This window comes from Centruroides vittatus, unplaced genomic scaffold (assembly GCF_030686945.1).
Source record: "Centruroides vittatus isolate TY-2023 unplaced genomic scaffold, ASM3068694v2 contig_367, whole genome shotgun sequence".
In the NCBI taxonomy this organism is placed as follows: Eukaryota; Metazoa; Arthropoda; class Arachnida; order Scorpiones; family Buthidae; genus Centruroides; species Centruroides vittatus.
Window position 1 is genome coordinate 470,074 of NW_027122190.1, and position 16,368 is coordinate 486,441.

General features: G+C 34.7%; 2 protein-coding genes across 3 annotated transcripts in view; one reads left to right on the forward strand and one right to left on the reverse strand.

Moving 5' to 3' along the window:
* LOC136975239 (Golgi to ER traffic protein 4 homolog) overlaps positions 1–1,181 on the reverse strand; it is a 43,595-nt gene extending 42,414 nt beyond the window's left edge. The window contains exon 1 of the mRNA XM_067270268.1: positions 1,026–1,181. Within this exon, the coding sequence (XP_067126369.1) occupies positions 1,026–1,129 (104 nt within the window). The 5' untranslated portion in view covers positions 1,130–1,181. The remainder of the gene's footprint in view (positions 1–1,025) is intronic.
* Positions 1,182–5,992: 4,811 nt separating this feature from the next.
* Positions 5,993–9,582, forward strand: LOC136975260 (uncharacterized). 2 transcript variants are annotated; one of them, XM_067270294.1, is made up of 3 exons: positions 5,993–6,265; positions 8,757–9,088; positions 9,161–9,582. In XM_067270294.1, exons 1-3 carry the CDS (start codon positions 6,163–6,165, stop codon positions 9,455–9,457), a joined length of 732 nt encoding a protein of 243 aa, XP_067126395.1. In that variant the 5' UTR covers positions 5,993–6,162; the 3' UTR covers positions 9,458–9,582. The 2 variants fall into 2 exon arrangements, with proteins under 2 accessions (XP_067126395.1, XP_067126394.1); XM_067270293.1 differs by having other exon boundaries at positions 5,995–6,265; positions 8,757–9,582.
* Positions 9,583–16,368: the final 6,786 nt, after the last annotated feature.

The window sequence follows — 16,368 nt, forward strand, 5'->3', positions numbered from 1 at the left end:
GGGATTTTGAGGAGTGAGGTTGGGTTGGAAGAAGATAAAAACAATAGTCTTAGTGACTAAAATGTACATTTATTTATCTTAATATATTTACAATAACGAAATTTGCTCGTGATTAGGTTAGGGGTGGGCCTCCACAGTATTTTTCTAAAATATTCATGCAAAATTTGATGTGGATACATTGGCCGCATTTCTTTATGCAGCACTCGAGAAGCGCTTTACAGCGAACACACTGAAACTGGTTTCTAATTGGCCAACACTGCTCGTGACGTCATTTCGCTACACTCTCGCTGCATAAAGAAACACAGCCATTGCTTTACCTAAGAAATGTAATGCGGTAAGAGGAGATGGGACCCCCACAGTACTTTTTCTAAGGTGTCAAAGAATATTCATGCCATATTTGGTGCAAATAAGTTGAATGGTGTACAAGTCTTTACCTTACTTACATACAAATTGTTACTTATATACACCCAAAGATTAAGTATAGCCATATTGTTATCAATAATTCATATCATTACATAGCATCTTTCTGCCTAATTTCTGCTTAACGTTTTGCTAGATTTATATATATCCTGTTAATAACACGTCACATTTTAACGTGGGAAACAGAAAATTACATTCCGTGTCAACGTCAGATAAGAATGCCCGTTTAATTGTGGGAGTCTTTGAAACGTGGGACCTCAGTCAATACATTTGTAAGACCGATCATTAATCGAATTTTCTGAAAAAATTAGTCACGTGACTCACTTTGCCTAACAGCTGCAAATTGCCGCGAATAAGTGGTAAGTAAAGAAGTGGCTACGTATTTAAGTGGGAAAAGTCTTAAAATGCGGACGACGATGACGAGCCACTAATTTATATCTACGTAATGGTAAAAAATAAAAATAAAAATAAAAATAAAAAAAAAATAAATCCAGACTGGAGAAAAACAATATGGCGCTGCACATAAAATGCATCCAACGCTTTATTACTTAATATACGCGCTTATATTAAAGTTTGACAGGCAATAAACTTTACACGATCCTTACCGAAAGTTTAAAGTTCTATACATCTGATGTGCTTCGTAATAATTTCCCTGTTCGATACTTAATTTCAATTTATTAAGAACACGTTCCGATCCTGACTTCGCCATCTTCGAAACTTCACACACCAATCGACCCTAATATGGTCAAATATACGATTCTGTAAAACAAAGATGCGATTGGTCGATAACGCTCGCACTTTGGAATGGTGACCAATAAATATACGCTTTAAAACTCATACTTGTGGCGTAATTATTGCTTATTAGAGTGTAATTTTCCTTTTTTGGAGAACTGTCAAATTATGTGATGTATTAGAAAAGTTATTACTTCTTATTAAAATTAAATATTAATTTTATTGGGGATTTTAAATAGTTTTATTTGCGCTATTTTACTTTTATTTGTTTAATCTTAATGAAATTTTACAATTTAATTTTTAGGACGGCCGGATATCCGAGAGGTTAGGGCGGAGTTTACCGTTCTGGGATCCGGGATAAAATCCGCTGTAATCAAAAAGTCCGAAAATTTTTCGGGGGTGGTCCATCCCGAATAGGTCGAGCCCCGTTCCTCATCACCAGTCCGATCTATTGTGGACCTTGCCAAACTCACAGCGGGCTTGCTAAAAAAAGGCCTGTTTAGTGCCCACAGCGTCTTGTAACCGTTTATAATTCTAGTTTATTAAGATGTCATATTATAATAAACATTTTTATAACAAGTACGTAAATGGGAGATAACAAAAATCTATAATGTTCAAAGTATCCACCAAGTTCTTTGATACACTTCTTGATCTTTGCTCTCCACTCTTCTACGGCGGTACGGATGCTTACTATAGGAAACGCAGTCCGAAGCTATTTCTTAAGAGACCCGACATTTGTGTGCGATTATGTACTGTACATGTCTTCAGCTCGAACTTAGACAATATGAAGCATGGTCTAATGACCATTCTTCCTTCGAAATAAAATCTAGAACATGCTCTTTTATCATTCCTGTGTGGTTTTTGCCACTGTGGACCATAGCTGAGTCTTGCTGAAAAGTCCTAGTTCAATTTTTGAACAGAGTTATATTCAATGGTTCTAGAACTTCTTAGAAAGAGTCTCTGTCTTGTAATTCTGGCGCTCATTTTAATCCCTGTTGATACAAAATGAAGTTCTGCTTTTCCTTGCTAATTGGCCCTTGCCCAGACCATTACACTTCAAAGGATGGTGAACTTTTTATGACTTCCGGACATGTAGGAAATATGTTTCACTAATATGAGAAACAGTCATATTCATATTGTTTGATTTTGACTCCAAAATAAAAGTTTTCACTTGTGAAGAGAATATTTTTTACATCTTCATATCTCTCCAATAAGCGATGACAGTGAATCAGCCTTTACTTTTGAGTCTCGTCGACAAGTATTAGGTACCACGTTTTAAAGCCTTAAGCCTGAGGTTCTTTCTGTAAGTACGCCGATTAGAGGGGGAAAATTTTATTCCCTTTTGTCAGGATAGTCTAGGGCAGTGAGTTCAGGTTTGGAGACTTTCACAGGTTGGCAGAAAGTCGACTTTCTGGTCGACGGCGAAATAACAATTCTTGGGTCTAATGGGAAGTTCTTATAGTCTAATGAACTAACAAACAGATCGGATGATTCGAACGGATGGGCAGATCAAACTGACAGATTGAACCCTTGTCCTTGGACATTCGGGCTTATATACTTTTTCGTCTCTTACCTGTCTCGAGGTGAAAATTTAGACCAATTTAGGTCGCGAGAAAGGTCTGCTCGGGATGGTTTATCCGACACCATCCTCTCGACTCTGATCGCGATTTATCGATGACTAAGCTACCTACGCTCATATTATAAATTCTCGTTTCCTTTTTCCTTTTTGCATCTTAATGGAATGATACACCAAGTACCTTGTAGCATTCCCAGATTTTAGCTAATGGCAAATTTCAAATTTCTTCATTCCTCGAAGAAAAAGCTGCAGAATTGTCTCACGTTTTGTTTGTAGTACTTTTTCATGATTAGCAGGACAAATACTGGAACTTATCTTACATTTAATGTGAAAAACGTTCAAACAGAGAATGGAATGCGTATGAAAATATAAGTGATATGCATATCGCAGGCTCAAAAACAGGCAAATTTTGTATCAGAATTCATAAGCACACTAAGTACATATTATATGCTAAAACTTAATTTTAAAAAACACATAACTTTTGTTTTTTTTAAATTTCGTTTATTTTTGACTGTTTTTTTACCTGTGGACACTAACAAGTAAGAGGGCCTTTCTCCAGGCCGATTGTGGATTCGGTCAGGTCCACGAAAGGACAACCGGGTGGTGAGAGACGGGGTCCATCGAATTCATGACAGATCATCTTCTGAAAAATTTTTGGGGTTGATCGCAAGGATTAAATCCTTGGTACCCCATAGTGATAGTGTGAAGCTCAGCCATATAACAGGCACAATTAAAACATATATATAAAAATTATTTATTTATTAGTTTCATTTTTTAAACAAATTCTGTATTTTAAAGGATGTAAAATTTAAAGTAATAGTTGAACAGGAAGCATTTAGTGCTCTGTGTAGAAAAAAAAAACTAATGGACCGAATACACCAAATTTGATGTGCATACTTATTGACCACAAATTTCGATTTCGCAAATAAAATGTTTACTTCCAAAATTTCCCGAAACGGCAAAATTTGGTGCTAATGACGCTGCAATTTACATATTAGATAGATTATCAAGAAGGACGGATGGCCGAGCGGTTAAGGTGGTAGCCTACCGCTCTGGAGGGATCGGGATCGGGATCGAATCCGAGCGGGTCGAAAAATCTCCAGGAATTTTTCAGGGGTGGTCGGTCTGATATGTCTGGCCCCGTCCCTCACCACCCGGCCGCCCCATTGTGGGTCTGGCCGAACTCATAATGGGCTTGCTAAAAAGAGGCCCTCTTAGTGCCCACAGGGCGGAAAGAGTTAAGAAAAAAAATTATCAAGAAATTTAGACAACTCAGAGAAGTTGAGACACAAAATGCAATGATTGTATAGTAATTTACTGTAATGATTACAGATTCCACGAGTTTAATTCTTCATAGGTAATGTCACATAAGGTAATTTTAAACATATCAAATTGTCGATAAGAAAATGTTTAAGTAACTAATAAAAACAGACTAATGGTTTCCTTGCACATGTCCTTCACTCTGTTCTAAAGCGTTCGATGAACAACCACTCGATGTGGAGTAGCCGAATGTATCGAAATTCTGGTCTTTTAAGACAGCTAAATTAGAGACATTACCTGATAAACAAGGCCGTCCATAACCAAAAATCACAAGAGGTCGAGTCTAGTGATCGTGATGGCCATGCTATTGAAAATGATCTGATAATCACTGGTTCATGGCAAAGTGCTGACATTTCTTTGCACATTGATGTCGAAACTAGAGGTGCCCTATCTTGCACGAAGATTGGTGTCCAAACAATTTCATTGCTGAAGTTCAGGGATGACAATGTTTGGAAGAGTGACTTCACACAAATGTCATTGACAGAACATGTCAATGGGCCAGAAGTTTTCTTTAAAAGAATAGGCCCAATGATGAAGAATTCATGATTGCACAGCACTGCGATTTTTTGTTGATGCAAGGAATTTGTTGGCAATCGTGTGGATTTCCTGCTGACCAAACACAGCAATTGTAAGTTTTTGCCATACCATTCAAGTAAAAATGGGTTTCGTGACTTCCACCTGTTCGTATAATTTGCTAGGGCCCTGAATCTTCGATCATCATCTGAGCTATGAATGACATGGCAAATTATTTCCGCTGAGCACAATCACTAGGAACTAATTCCTGATAATATATATATTATAGGAGTAAAACTATAATATTGTTCCATCGGTTTGTGATCTTTTCCTGTTTCATATTGAAAATTCTTGTTTCCTCGAAACGCAAAATCATTTTCGTAAAATTAGAAACGTCAGAGTACTTTAACATCAGAATTCCTTGAGTGTAGTAGGCATATTACCATTGCAGCTTCTTTGATAGTATTATTTAACGCATACTGCGCAAACAAGTAATATAAGCACCACGCTTTACAACCCTTTATAAGCCCTATAGTTGTTCTGCAAGTTATATGCAAATTGCACAAACATTAGTGCCATTTTTCTTCCTATCGGGAAATTTTAAAACTAAACTTTTTGTTCGCGAAACCGAAATTTCATGAACAGGAAAGTGTGAACACTGAATTTGGTTACTGTAAGCTCGTTTTTTTTTAACTCTTTCCGTCGTATGGGCAAAGGGTCTCTTTTAGCAAGCCCATTAAGAATTTCGGCCACCGGCCGGATGACCGAGCGGTCAAGGTGGCAGCCTACCGATCAGGTGGACCCAGGATCGAATCCGAACGGGTCAAATAATCCCCAGGAATTTTTCGGGGGTAGTCCGTTCGGATACGTCGGGCCCCGTCCCTCACCACCCGGTCGCCCCCATTGTGGGCCTGGCCGAACCCATAATGGGCCTTCTAAAAAGAGGCCCTCTTAGTGCTCACAGGGCGGAAGGGGTTTAAAAAAAGGTTTCGGCCAGGGCCACAATGGAGCAACCGAGTGGTGAAGGCCGGAACCCAACAAATCCGGAAGGACCATCCCCGATAATTTCTCGGGGTTTGCCACTCATCCGGATTCGGTCCGAGGTCCCCAGAGCTGTAGGCTGTCACGTTAACCTCTCTGCCATCCGGCTGCAAATTAACTCATAAGAAAGCAAAAAAAAATCATTTAAAAAATGTTTTCGATCGAATTTAACGCTTTCGTTAATAAATAAAGAAATTATATTTAAACGGACCAATCGCTCTCTTCGTAATTAAATTTTTTACGAAATTTATTCCGGAACACTTCGTCCGAACAACGTTTTATTCTATTGGCGAATACAGAACGACTCGACTGTTATCCAACCAATAAGAGATCAGTAAATCGGAACAGAAGCGAATCATCGTGCAGTTTCGAAACCCGCACTCTAAGCGCGTCAGTAAACATTAGAACCAATAAACGTACGCGATGACGTCATAGGCGATTGTATCTCTCGCCATCTTAGCAAACGAACCAAGCTTAAAATTATAGATTTTATTATTTTTTATAATTTACTTGCAACGAAAAATGGCGTAATAATAAACGAGAGCCGCCTATAAAGTAAAATGACAGAAATACAAGCTGCCGGAAGGATAACATTTTGCGGCGAGTGCGGTTTTACAGCGGAGTACGAAGCTGTTTTGCAGCATTTTCAAGAACAACACGGAGGTAGGAGAACGTTTTTTAAATCTAGAATTAGTTAAAAGTTGTATTCGGATCGAAAGGTGTGTTCGAGAACTCTCGTCATAGTCACGTTCATATATTCACAAGTTCGACAGAACTCTGCTTACTTGGTTCCGCCCATTTCTTTTATGTTCCCAGTTAACCACGTGCTTATTTTTGAATTAATTATCTCTCGATTGAAACACTATCGACAATTATGCCAAGGTTTTTTTTTTTTTTACTTTTTACACTGTTTAAATTGTTAAAATCTTACAGTAAATCGACGAGCCATTTTTATTATTTATTAAATATTAGAATTAAATGGATATTTTCATTATTTTTCAGAACGAATGAAATGTAAACATGAGTTTTACATTGGATTATAGCAAAAATGTAGTTAGAAATTTCATAAAAAATGATGCGAAGTACATATTAAGGCTCTTATAACTAAGAGCCTGTGTACGTTATCAATAGAAGCTACTAAAATATGATTTTATTGTGCACTTTTAAGGCTTTATGGTTAATGTTACCTTAGGTTCCAAGATGGCAGCTCGTCTCTGATTTCAGCAAGGAAACAGTGGGGATACACGTTTTCTTAAACCTAACCTATTCTAATAAATTACCATAATTATTAGCAACCAAATTATTAGAATAGGTTGGGTTTAGGAAAAAGTGCATCCCCACTGTTTCCTTGCTGGAATCAGAGACGAGCTGCCATCTTGGAACCTAAGGTAACATTAACCGGCTTTATAAATCATTCTCTGATATTTCTCATTAGACTTGCTGCAATTCAATGTAAAGCTTGTGTTTATAATCCATTAACTTTGTAAAATCATGGCAAATTCATTAATTCTACTTAATTTATTGATAAAGAAAAGTAATTTGGCATAACATTTCTGATGTAATGTTGTGTTATATTATGATACTGTTGTTTAATTGTGTATTCGGGTTTTCAGGTTATTGTCTCGTAAAATCGATATATTCTAGGTATGTCTTCAACTTGATTCCTTCTGGAAGTCTATTCTAAACTCTTCTATTTATAAATGAAATTCTTTGAACATCCAAGAGGCTCTGTTGGGGAATTGATATTTATATCAGAATAAATTGATTTTATTTAATTTATTATGGTTTACAAAGTGGACATAACAACAATAATATTCTGTTGTTGTTACATCCACTTTGTGCATAAATATTGATATTTTTCTTGTAAACAGTTTATAATTTATAGATTTTTACAATAAAAAAATCATTAAAGTAATAAAAAAAGATGCTTATTATGTAAAGTAAAAAGCCGTAATGTTCTTTTTGTTGATTTATTTTAAAAAATTAAAAAACAAGCTTTTTTAGAAAAAAATATATTGAAACCTTTAATAAAATTAATTAAAAACATTCTTTTTTTTTTTTTCGAAGACACAATGTAGTGACGTAAACTTAAACACTGAACGAATTTTTCATCCTTTTTATTCCAGTGTTTAAGCTTACGTCACTACATTGTGTCTTCGAAAGAAAAGAAAAGAAACGAAAATACAAAACACGGTTTCCTCAAGATAGATATAATTAAAAACAGTTTAACTTTTGACTCTGTGTTCAGTATTTTGGTTCTTTTGTAGAGTTGAACATAATTTAAGAATATATAGAAAATTATAAAATGATTAAACATAGCAGCCCAAATTTAATTGACTTGGAATTTAATTTGTCTTTAAATAATAGAATGAGGAACCACTTTTAATTCGTTCTATTTAACTCAGCTTTTAATTACAAAAATAGCTAAAGAACTGTTAATATTTGCAACTAGATTGGTCCTTTTTTTTTCTATTACTGTAACAGTGGAGTTACAGGTAAAATAAATACAGAAGATACATGAAAATTTAGTGTTGATGAAGAATAAAATAAGAGTGAATAGTATCATCTAAGAGTATATTCAGATGCATTAAAGTAAACCACATCTTCCAGCAACTGACAAACATGAAAAGCACTTTATTGGAATTCTCAATTTGAATTTTATTGGTTTAAAACTTGAGGTAAACCTTTAAAAGTGGCCAAAAACATTCGTTTTAATAGTTGGTTGCTGGAAAAGATGTGATTTACACTCAGCTGGTTTCAGCTTTAACGCTAATGATTTAAAATGCATTATGTATGTATGTAATCATGTGATCTCCTTTATTGTTTAGATCTCAAACCCCATAATTTCCAAGCACTCAATATTGTGTTTAGGTCTTTGTAGTTGACAGAGTTCTCCTTACATGTTGTTCAATAAATTTTGAGTGCTTCAATCCTTCTCCCTGCTTTAGAAACATTTTTACAGTTTATTGAGAAAATAACATAATTAATTTACATGCTGTATATAATTTTTAAGACAATTAATTAAGATTTCTCTCTTATAATTAATATGAGATAAATTAAACATTTGTTTTGTTAATGTATTGAATTTACTAGTAAAGATTATAATTTATTTTTCCTCAAATAAGTTTAGCTAATAATAGTAATTTTTTAATAGTTAAAGGTGATGGTTCAAGTAATAGTGAGGTGACAATTATAGAGACTCCAAATCTCGTGACCGAGGAACCTGTAGATATCACATCTGATTACACAGATGTGGAAAGGAATATTATTCAGTGGACTAAAGCATCGGAAGCAAAATTAGTGAACTTAGTGAAGGAGAAAGAGGAAGACTTTAATTCTCCATATATAAGAAAAAAGCAGTTGTGGAAGATTATATCTGATGATCTAGCCTCAAAACATAACATAATAGCTTCCCCGGCACAGTGTGACAATAAGTGGAAATCGATAACCCGTAGGTTAAAGAAGCAAGAAGAGAGAAATAGAGAGGTAAAGTTTTTGTCTAGCGAAGAAATAAATCATTTAAAAAAACTGAAAGCAAACCTTCTTGACTCCGAACAGATAAGTGATGACAGTAACGGCGTGCAAGTAGAAGAACAGACTTCGACGAACGACAACATCAGTCCGAGTTCTCCACCATCCGAAGAAGTTTCTGTCAATGCTCTCAAAAAGCAATTACTGAGTTATAAAAGGCCGAGGGACGATAGTTTTTCAGACGAGCCAAGATGGTTCAAGCAATTCAGAGTAGAATGTCAGAAGCGTCACGAAGAGAGAATCGAACTGCAAAATAAATTACTGGAACAGCATCGGAATTTAATGATGCAACTCATTCTAACTATGGCAAATATGAAAAAATAAGTTTTTTCAGTTATTATTGATTTATTATAAATTTTAGATGTTAAAATGAACAAATAAATAGTTTTGTTATTAAGTAAATCTTTTGTATGTATTACTCAAAGATTAAAAAATATATTTTAAATTAACGACTTGTAATAGATTTTTCTTAATTTTAGAAAAAACTAATGTTTCTTTTTATTAATCTCATACAAAATATTGAACAAATTTTACTCCGGTTAATAGGTTGGAGATAGCGTTGAGTAAATTGCTACTTGCAACTATTGAAATAAATTTTAAAAATTAATAGACTATTGTATACCCATTTTGTCCTCTACGTTATCAATCACAACAGACTGTTTACTGAAATTTCAAAGATGCTTCATGACAAGTTATTTAACTTGCTGTATATGCTCTCATCTAACGTTCAATTAGGCACACTCAAGTTTCATAAAAAAATAGTTTACATTAGATTCTCTTGTATAAGTATTATGATAGTTTGGCATCCAATTCCTTTTTTAAATTACAGATAATGTTTTCAACACTACAAATAACTCTGTGTGTTTTTACTTGCATGTCAATTAAATACGGATGTCTAAAAAGTTAATTGTGCAATGAGGAATTTGTAGTGCCATTAAAGTTATAAGAATGGCATTGATATGAGACCTGTAAGTTATATGTCTTGCATTTCCATTTTAGTAGATAATGTTACCACTTACAGACTTGCTAATTTTTGGAATAGAATTACATTACTCTGTGTGAGATGGGTATTTGAGAGGAGTGTGTGACATGACAAGGTTAATGTTACCTTAGGTAGCCAAGATGGTGGCTTGTCTGTAATTCCAGCAAGGAAACAGTGGGATGCATGTTCTAACCTAACCTAACCTAAACCTAACCTATTCTAATAATTTGGTTGCTAATAATTATGGTAATTTATTAGAATAGGTTAGGTTAGGTTAGGTTAGAACGTGCGTCCCACTGTTTCCTTGCTGGAATTAGAGACGAGCCGCCATCTTGGCTACCTAAGGTAACATTAACTGGTGGATAAATTGGCTCTGTGATTGTTCAACCACATTGAGAGGACAAAAGGAGAATTGTTGAAAACAACATACATGGGAAGTATGGTAGGGGAAAGCTGAGAAAGTTTTGGTGGAACAAGTGGATGAGTATCTGAAAGAATGTAAGGTGTTGAGTGAAAGAGAATGTAAAAAAGTGTGTTTAGAAGAGGCACAGATGTGTCTGAAATAAAAGAGGTGTATCTGCACAGAAATGGGTACAGAAAGTTGATGAATGGATTTATAGGATTGTAGTCTCTTTTTATCTGCTGTTCACCCTTTTCAGATTATGAGTTTGGGTGTGTGTGTGTGTGTGTGTGTGTGTGTGTGTGTGTGTGTGTGTGTTCAGTTTTTGGAAACCTCTTTGCTGATTGCATAATCTCTGACAGAATTTGGCCTACTTAGTCTCCAGACCTCACTCCCCTGGATTATGGGAAGTTTTACATACAATATTGCAATTTTTCCTACAGCAAATACCAGAAATATCCCCAGAGGTTCCCTTGATTATGGGACCTCTGAGGACATTTCTGGTATTTGCTGTCGGAAAGATTGCAATATTGTATGTAAAACTTCACTTTTATTAACCTCAGAAGAGTTGCATGTCAAGTTGATCCTTAGTATTACAGATGAGGTAAAAACAAAGGGACTTCTGAAAGCTAGACAGAAGTTATATTTCTGGCAATCTCCTTGTGAAGGGCAGACAGCCTTCTATTGTATGTAACTGCCATGTAGATGGTGTCATGGGAGCAATCTCTGGTCTATCAATTGTGGCAATTGTGTAATGGAAGCATATGATGTCCTGAGAGTAGCCATGTTGTCTGGCATATTGGGTGATAGTTTGCAGCTCATTATTCCTGTAGCTAATAAATTAGTTGTATTTGTCAGTTCTATAATAATAATAATTTCTTGTTAGATTTAATTAAATATTAAATCTACTAATGGTTAGTGAAAAATATATTAAGTGGTTCTTAAAATATGACTAAGACAAATAAATGCTTCTCTGGAAGATTCAGTCAGATTCTAGAAATTTCCATATATAGCCTGGCTTGGATATATTGGACAATATTCTTCATTTGGTCATCCAATTGTATAATGGCCAAATCCATGATAGGTATGTTAAAATGCACCCTAATATTTAAGAATTTATATAGAGGGTGTTTCAAAAGGCAAGAAACAAATATAGAGCAAAAATGTATAATAGTAAAGTCTTTATACGGTTGGTTTGGTGCAGTGAGGTTCTGTCTTCCACAGACTAATCTACTTCGAAAGAAGGTATTATTAGTGAAGAAAACAGGACTTTAGCAATTAGGAATATTGAGATATATATTACATGTATAGTTTTCAACAACACAAACAACTGTATATAAGTAAGTTAAGCACCAAAAAATTTATCAGGAAAATGTTAATAAACAGCTAGCAAGCATTTTCTTGTTTTATTATTATTATTGTACAGGTTAATAATGCTTAAGCATTTTCCTGTGCCCAAACTTTTCTTCTCCATTCTGTTTTGTCTTGACAATCCTCCTCTGTCAGTCCTTTGTGCTCCATAGCTTTTGTTACTTCCTCTATCATGTAGTCCACGGCCTTCTTCTCCTCCTGCCTGCCGGAATCCATTTCAATATCTGTTGTGATAGTCTACTAGTCTACCTTCTTCCATCCTCTGAACATGGTCTTGCCAGATTGTTTGTTATGGATATAGTTGACTATAGAGTTTTGATAATCCATTTTTTTCTTAATTTCCACATTTCTCACTTTATCTAGTTTTGAACATTGAGTGGATCTTCTCAAAAAGTCCATTTCTGTGGATTCTAATTTAGATTTAAATTTTGAATTTAATACCCACACTTCTGCTCTGTATGTTATCACACTTAGAACTAATGATTTATATATGTTTATTTTTGTTATTTTAAAGATTTGCTTATCCCATAGGATTCCATTTAACATTCTTATCATAGATTTTCCTTTCATAATTCTGTCCCTAATTTCAATTTCCATCCAACCATCATTAGTAATTTTTGTTCCTAAATATTTAAATTCATCACATCCTTTAATCAGTTCAATTTTTCCATTTTCCTCTAAAACTAAATCATGTATATCTTTGTTCCAATTACTATATAATTAGTTTTTTCCATATTTATATTTAGTCCCCAGTTATTGTATTCTTCTTTCAGCTTTCTGGTCATCTGCAAACAATAATGTATATACAGTATTGTCTCCAACCATTAGACCCATACTACTACATTTTCTCTTCCACATTTCCATAGCCTTTTGAATGTAAATTTTAAATAATGTTGGGGAAATACAACAACTTGGCATAAACCTTTAGTAACCAGAAATCCTTCAGATAATCTTGTTGCTGTTATAATTTTAACAATAGAGTTATGATATAATTTTTTAATATTATTTATTATTTTCCTATTTGTTGTTGTGTTATCCAATACTTGCCATAATATTTTTAATTGGTATACTATTGTATGCCTTTTCTAAGTCAATAAATAATAAATGTGGAGTTTGATTTCTAGCAACTTTTTTCTCAATAAGATCAAGTGTGGATCTTCCACTCCTAAAACCTGCTTGTTCCTCATTTTCCATATCTTTGTATTCCTCTTCTAGATAATATTTTAATAATTTTCCATATATCCTGCTGAATGTACTGTACATGTAACAGTAATACCTCTGTAATTCTTACACTCATCTTTTTTGCCTTTTTTGTATATTGGTGACAGATATCCAACATTATAGTCTTGTGGGATATCTTCTTCATTTATACATCATTCCATTAAGTTTTTGCAAATTCTAAGTAACTTATCAGATCTACACTTAATTAGCTCTGCTGGTATTTCACCAATGCCACTAGCTTTATTATTTTTTAAAGATTTAATTATACTTTCAATAAGTTTCTTGTTTTAAATTGCCAATTTCAAGCTAATGATCTTCAAAAACTCTGCAGAAACTGATAAAAAAAAAAAAAAAAACCATTCAAACACTGAAGGTTCTCAGGATTGATGGTCACTGTCCGTGTGATATTGTGTGTGATGAGAGAGAGAGAGTAAACCTAAATGCCATAGACTGTCTTTCATGCCAAGTGGAACTGTGTTAAAGTTGATTTGCCACATTTTTTCTAGCTGCTTTTAAATCTTCCCCTTCAAATATTTAAACTGCTTCTTGCAGGAAGTGTGATGTTGTTAAGACACGCACGTGGTGATTTATGATCTAACAAAGAAATACCAAGAATAATATAAAAAACGGTTTTTATTTACACCCGTGGTCTGTACAATAGTCAGGATTCCTATAAATTCCGATGCTCCTCGTAAACCGTTCGTACGCTTGTACAATCAATTAACACTAAACCCAGACAGAGCTCATTTACGCGATTCCCGCGACAAAAAATAAAAGATAAACGATCAATATAGATCTATCGCGGTACAAAGAAGTCTTATATCTAAAAACTAAACTAAATTATGCTAATGAAAGAAAAAGAGAAGAAGGAGAAGGATAGAGAATAGGATGAGACAAGACGGGTACCCAATATTGGTGAACACTCTGGTGGTGGTGGTGGCCGAAATACTTCTTTCTTGAGGGTTGAGGGAAAATGTTGTGAATATCTTCAATCAAAAACTTTCCTATATCTTTTGAGAAGTCCTGAGATCAAACTATTCAGTCTTAGCTTGACTAATGTCTCTCCAACTGATGCTAAAACAGTCTGGAGAACACTGCACTGCGTCTTCTTCCTCCGACGCCCCAGCCAAAAGTAGCTTATCCTTCCTTACTTTTACCCTCAGGGTTACCACCTTTCTTTTGTTTTCGAAGTAGGTGACTCACCACCCATATTAAGAAGCTTCTAGAAGTTGAAAGACAAAAGAATCGAGAACAAAGAAAGAAGAAAGTATAGAAATATATACATATATATTAGAAATATACAAATAAATACTGGTGTACTACCACAATGTAGAAGGTGGACTTTGTCAAAATGTACCTGAACATCATGGTTAGTGTCATATATTGCCAGGGCTGTAACAGTAAGTCCTTTATTGAAAGAGTCCCAATATTCCTTGAGGTGGATCCTTAGTGGTCACCCTGTAGCTCCAGCACACACCAAGTTGTGGTTAGATCTATGATCAGTAAGGTGGATAGTATAACCCCAAGGAGGAGCCACATGTTGAATCGATCTGTAGAGTTATGGAGGAGGGTGAAAACAGACTTCTGAAAGTCAGGCAGAAGTTATTCTGGCAATCTCCTTGTGAAGGGCAGACAGCCTTCTATTATATGTGACCATCTTGTACATAGTGTTGCAAGAGTGATATTAAGTCATGTTAGTTGAGCTGGAATGGAGGAGTATGATAGTTCAGCTCATTATTCCTGTCTAGAGCATCGTCTTAAGGAACTCGCCATGCAAAGTCCTGTATATGTTACAGTTTGTGACTACATTATATCTCTTGCAAGGAGAAACTTAAATATTTAGAGAAGTGGGAGATTTATAAAGCAGCTGGAAAAAATGCAGCAATCAACTTTCCAGGGAAGAACTTTGCCTCTAATGGAAGACATTCTATGACAGTCAGGTTTATTTTCTCCTCCTGCATCATCCATAGTGTCACATGGATGGTGATACCAATTTTGAAGACTTATAAGTATTTGAACTATTTTTTATCAGGTGTGCCCAAGTTTTCGAATGTCATTAGGCTGATTATGACCATTTAACATGGAAGAAAACATTTGCTAGTCATTTATTAACATTTTCCTACTGTATTTTTTGGTGCTTAATATAAAGTTTTTGTGATAGAAATGGTACAATAGTTGAAAGGTGGTATCTTATGATTCCTCTGACTGAGAAGACAACCTCATAGATGAGTGTGTGAGGCTTCACATTGAAGGTTGGCAAATAGGTGTATTTCAGCCACATCATCATGTTAGTTATCCATGACTCAATGTTGGTGAGAGGAGATTCTTGATATGTGAAAACCTTTCTAGTACCTTACACCTTCCATGTTGCATTGACTTATTACACAACAGTTTGGTGACTCATTCCAATTGCCTCTTGTACAAGAATTAGTGTCATAAGATCATCTCCAGCCTTGTCAATACTGTTGATGGCTGTTAAACAAGACAGATAAGAAAATCTGATTCATGTGTAATGTCTTGTGAACAGACAAAGCATCATTTATAAGTAATAAACACAACTTTTGATCTGCACTTTGATCACCAAAGAATCCTCATGCAACACAAGCCATCATTTTATCACTGATTCAATATCAATACTGGGCAGGTATTAACAGTTTATTAGGTCCTTTCATAGTGTAAGATAGAATCAGCAGTTCCAAATATCTGGATTTTCTTGAACAAATTTGGATTGTATGAAGGAAGTATACAGTTCTAAGATAGAAAGTAAGGAACAACTTACAGAAAAAATTCATGCTACTGCAGACTAGCAAAAGTATGACAGTATCAGTTGCTGAACAACATTCAACATTTAGTTTGTCAGTATGCCAAAATGTGTTTGCATGAGAGAGGATGGAAATTTTTTTAAATCTGCTCCATTAATTAATTAAATTCAAACGTTTTGATAGAGTATTTCCTGTTTTGTAAACTAGAAGCATGCATCTGCTTATTCAGTTTTTAATGATTAAAATGATTACATAATCTTTGAAGCATTGTATTTACTAAACCACAGAACCACAAAAACTTTCTATATATTATTTATGCTGCACAAACTCCCCTATTACTTCCTACTTGGTTGACCTTACCATTTTGAAACACTATATATTTTATGGTTGAAGTCTGGTGCAACAGTAATCCTAGACTTATCTGAAAAAACCTAGTACCCAGTTCAGTTTGCAAAGCTTAAGATAATTTGATTTTAGATTTGCTCATCTTGCAGCAAAT

Excerpts from the sequence above, each read along its gene's own strand:
- LOC136975260 (XM_067270293.1), top strand. The coding sequence starts at position 6,163 with ATGACAGAAATACAAGCTGCCGGAAGGATAACATTTTGCGGCGAGTGC. Across the intron at positions 6,266-8,756 it reads TTTTCAAGAACAACACGGAG|TTAAAGGTGATGGTTCAAGT; the intron begins GTAGGAGAACGT and ends ATTTTTTAATAG.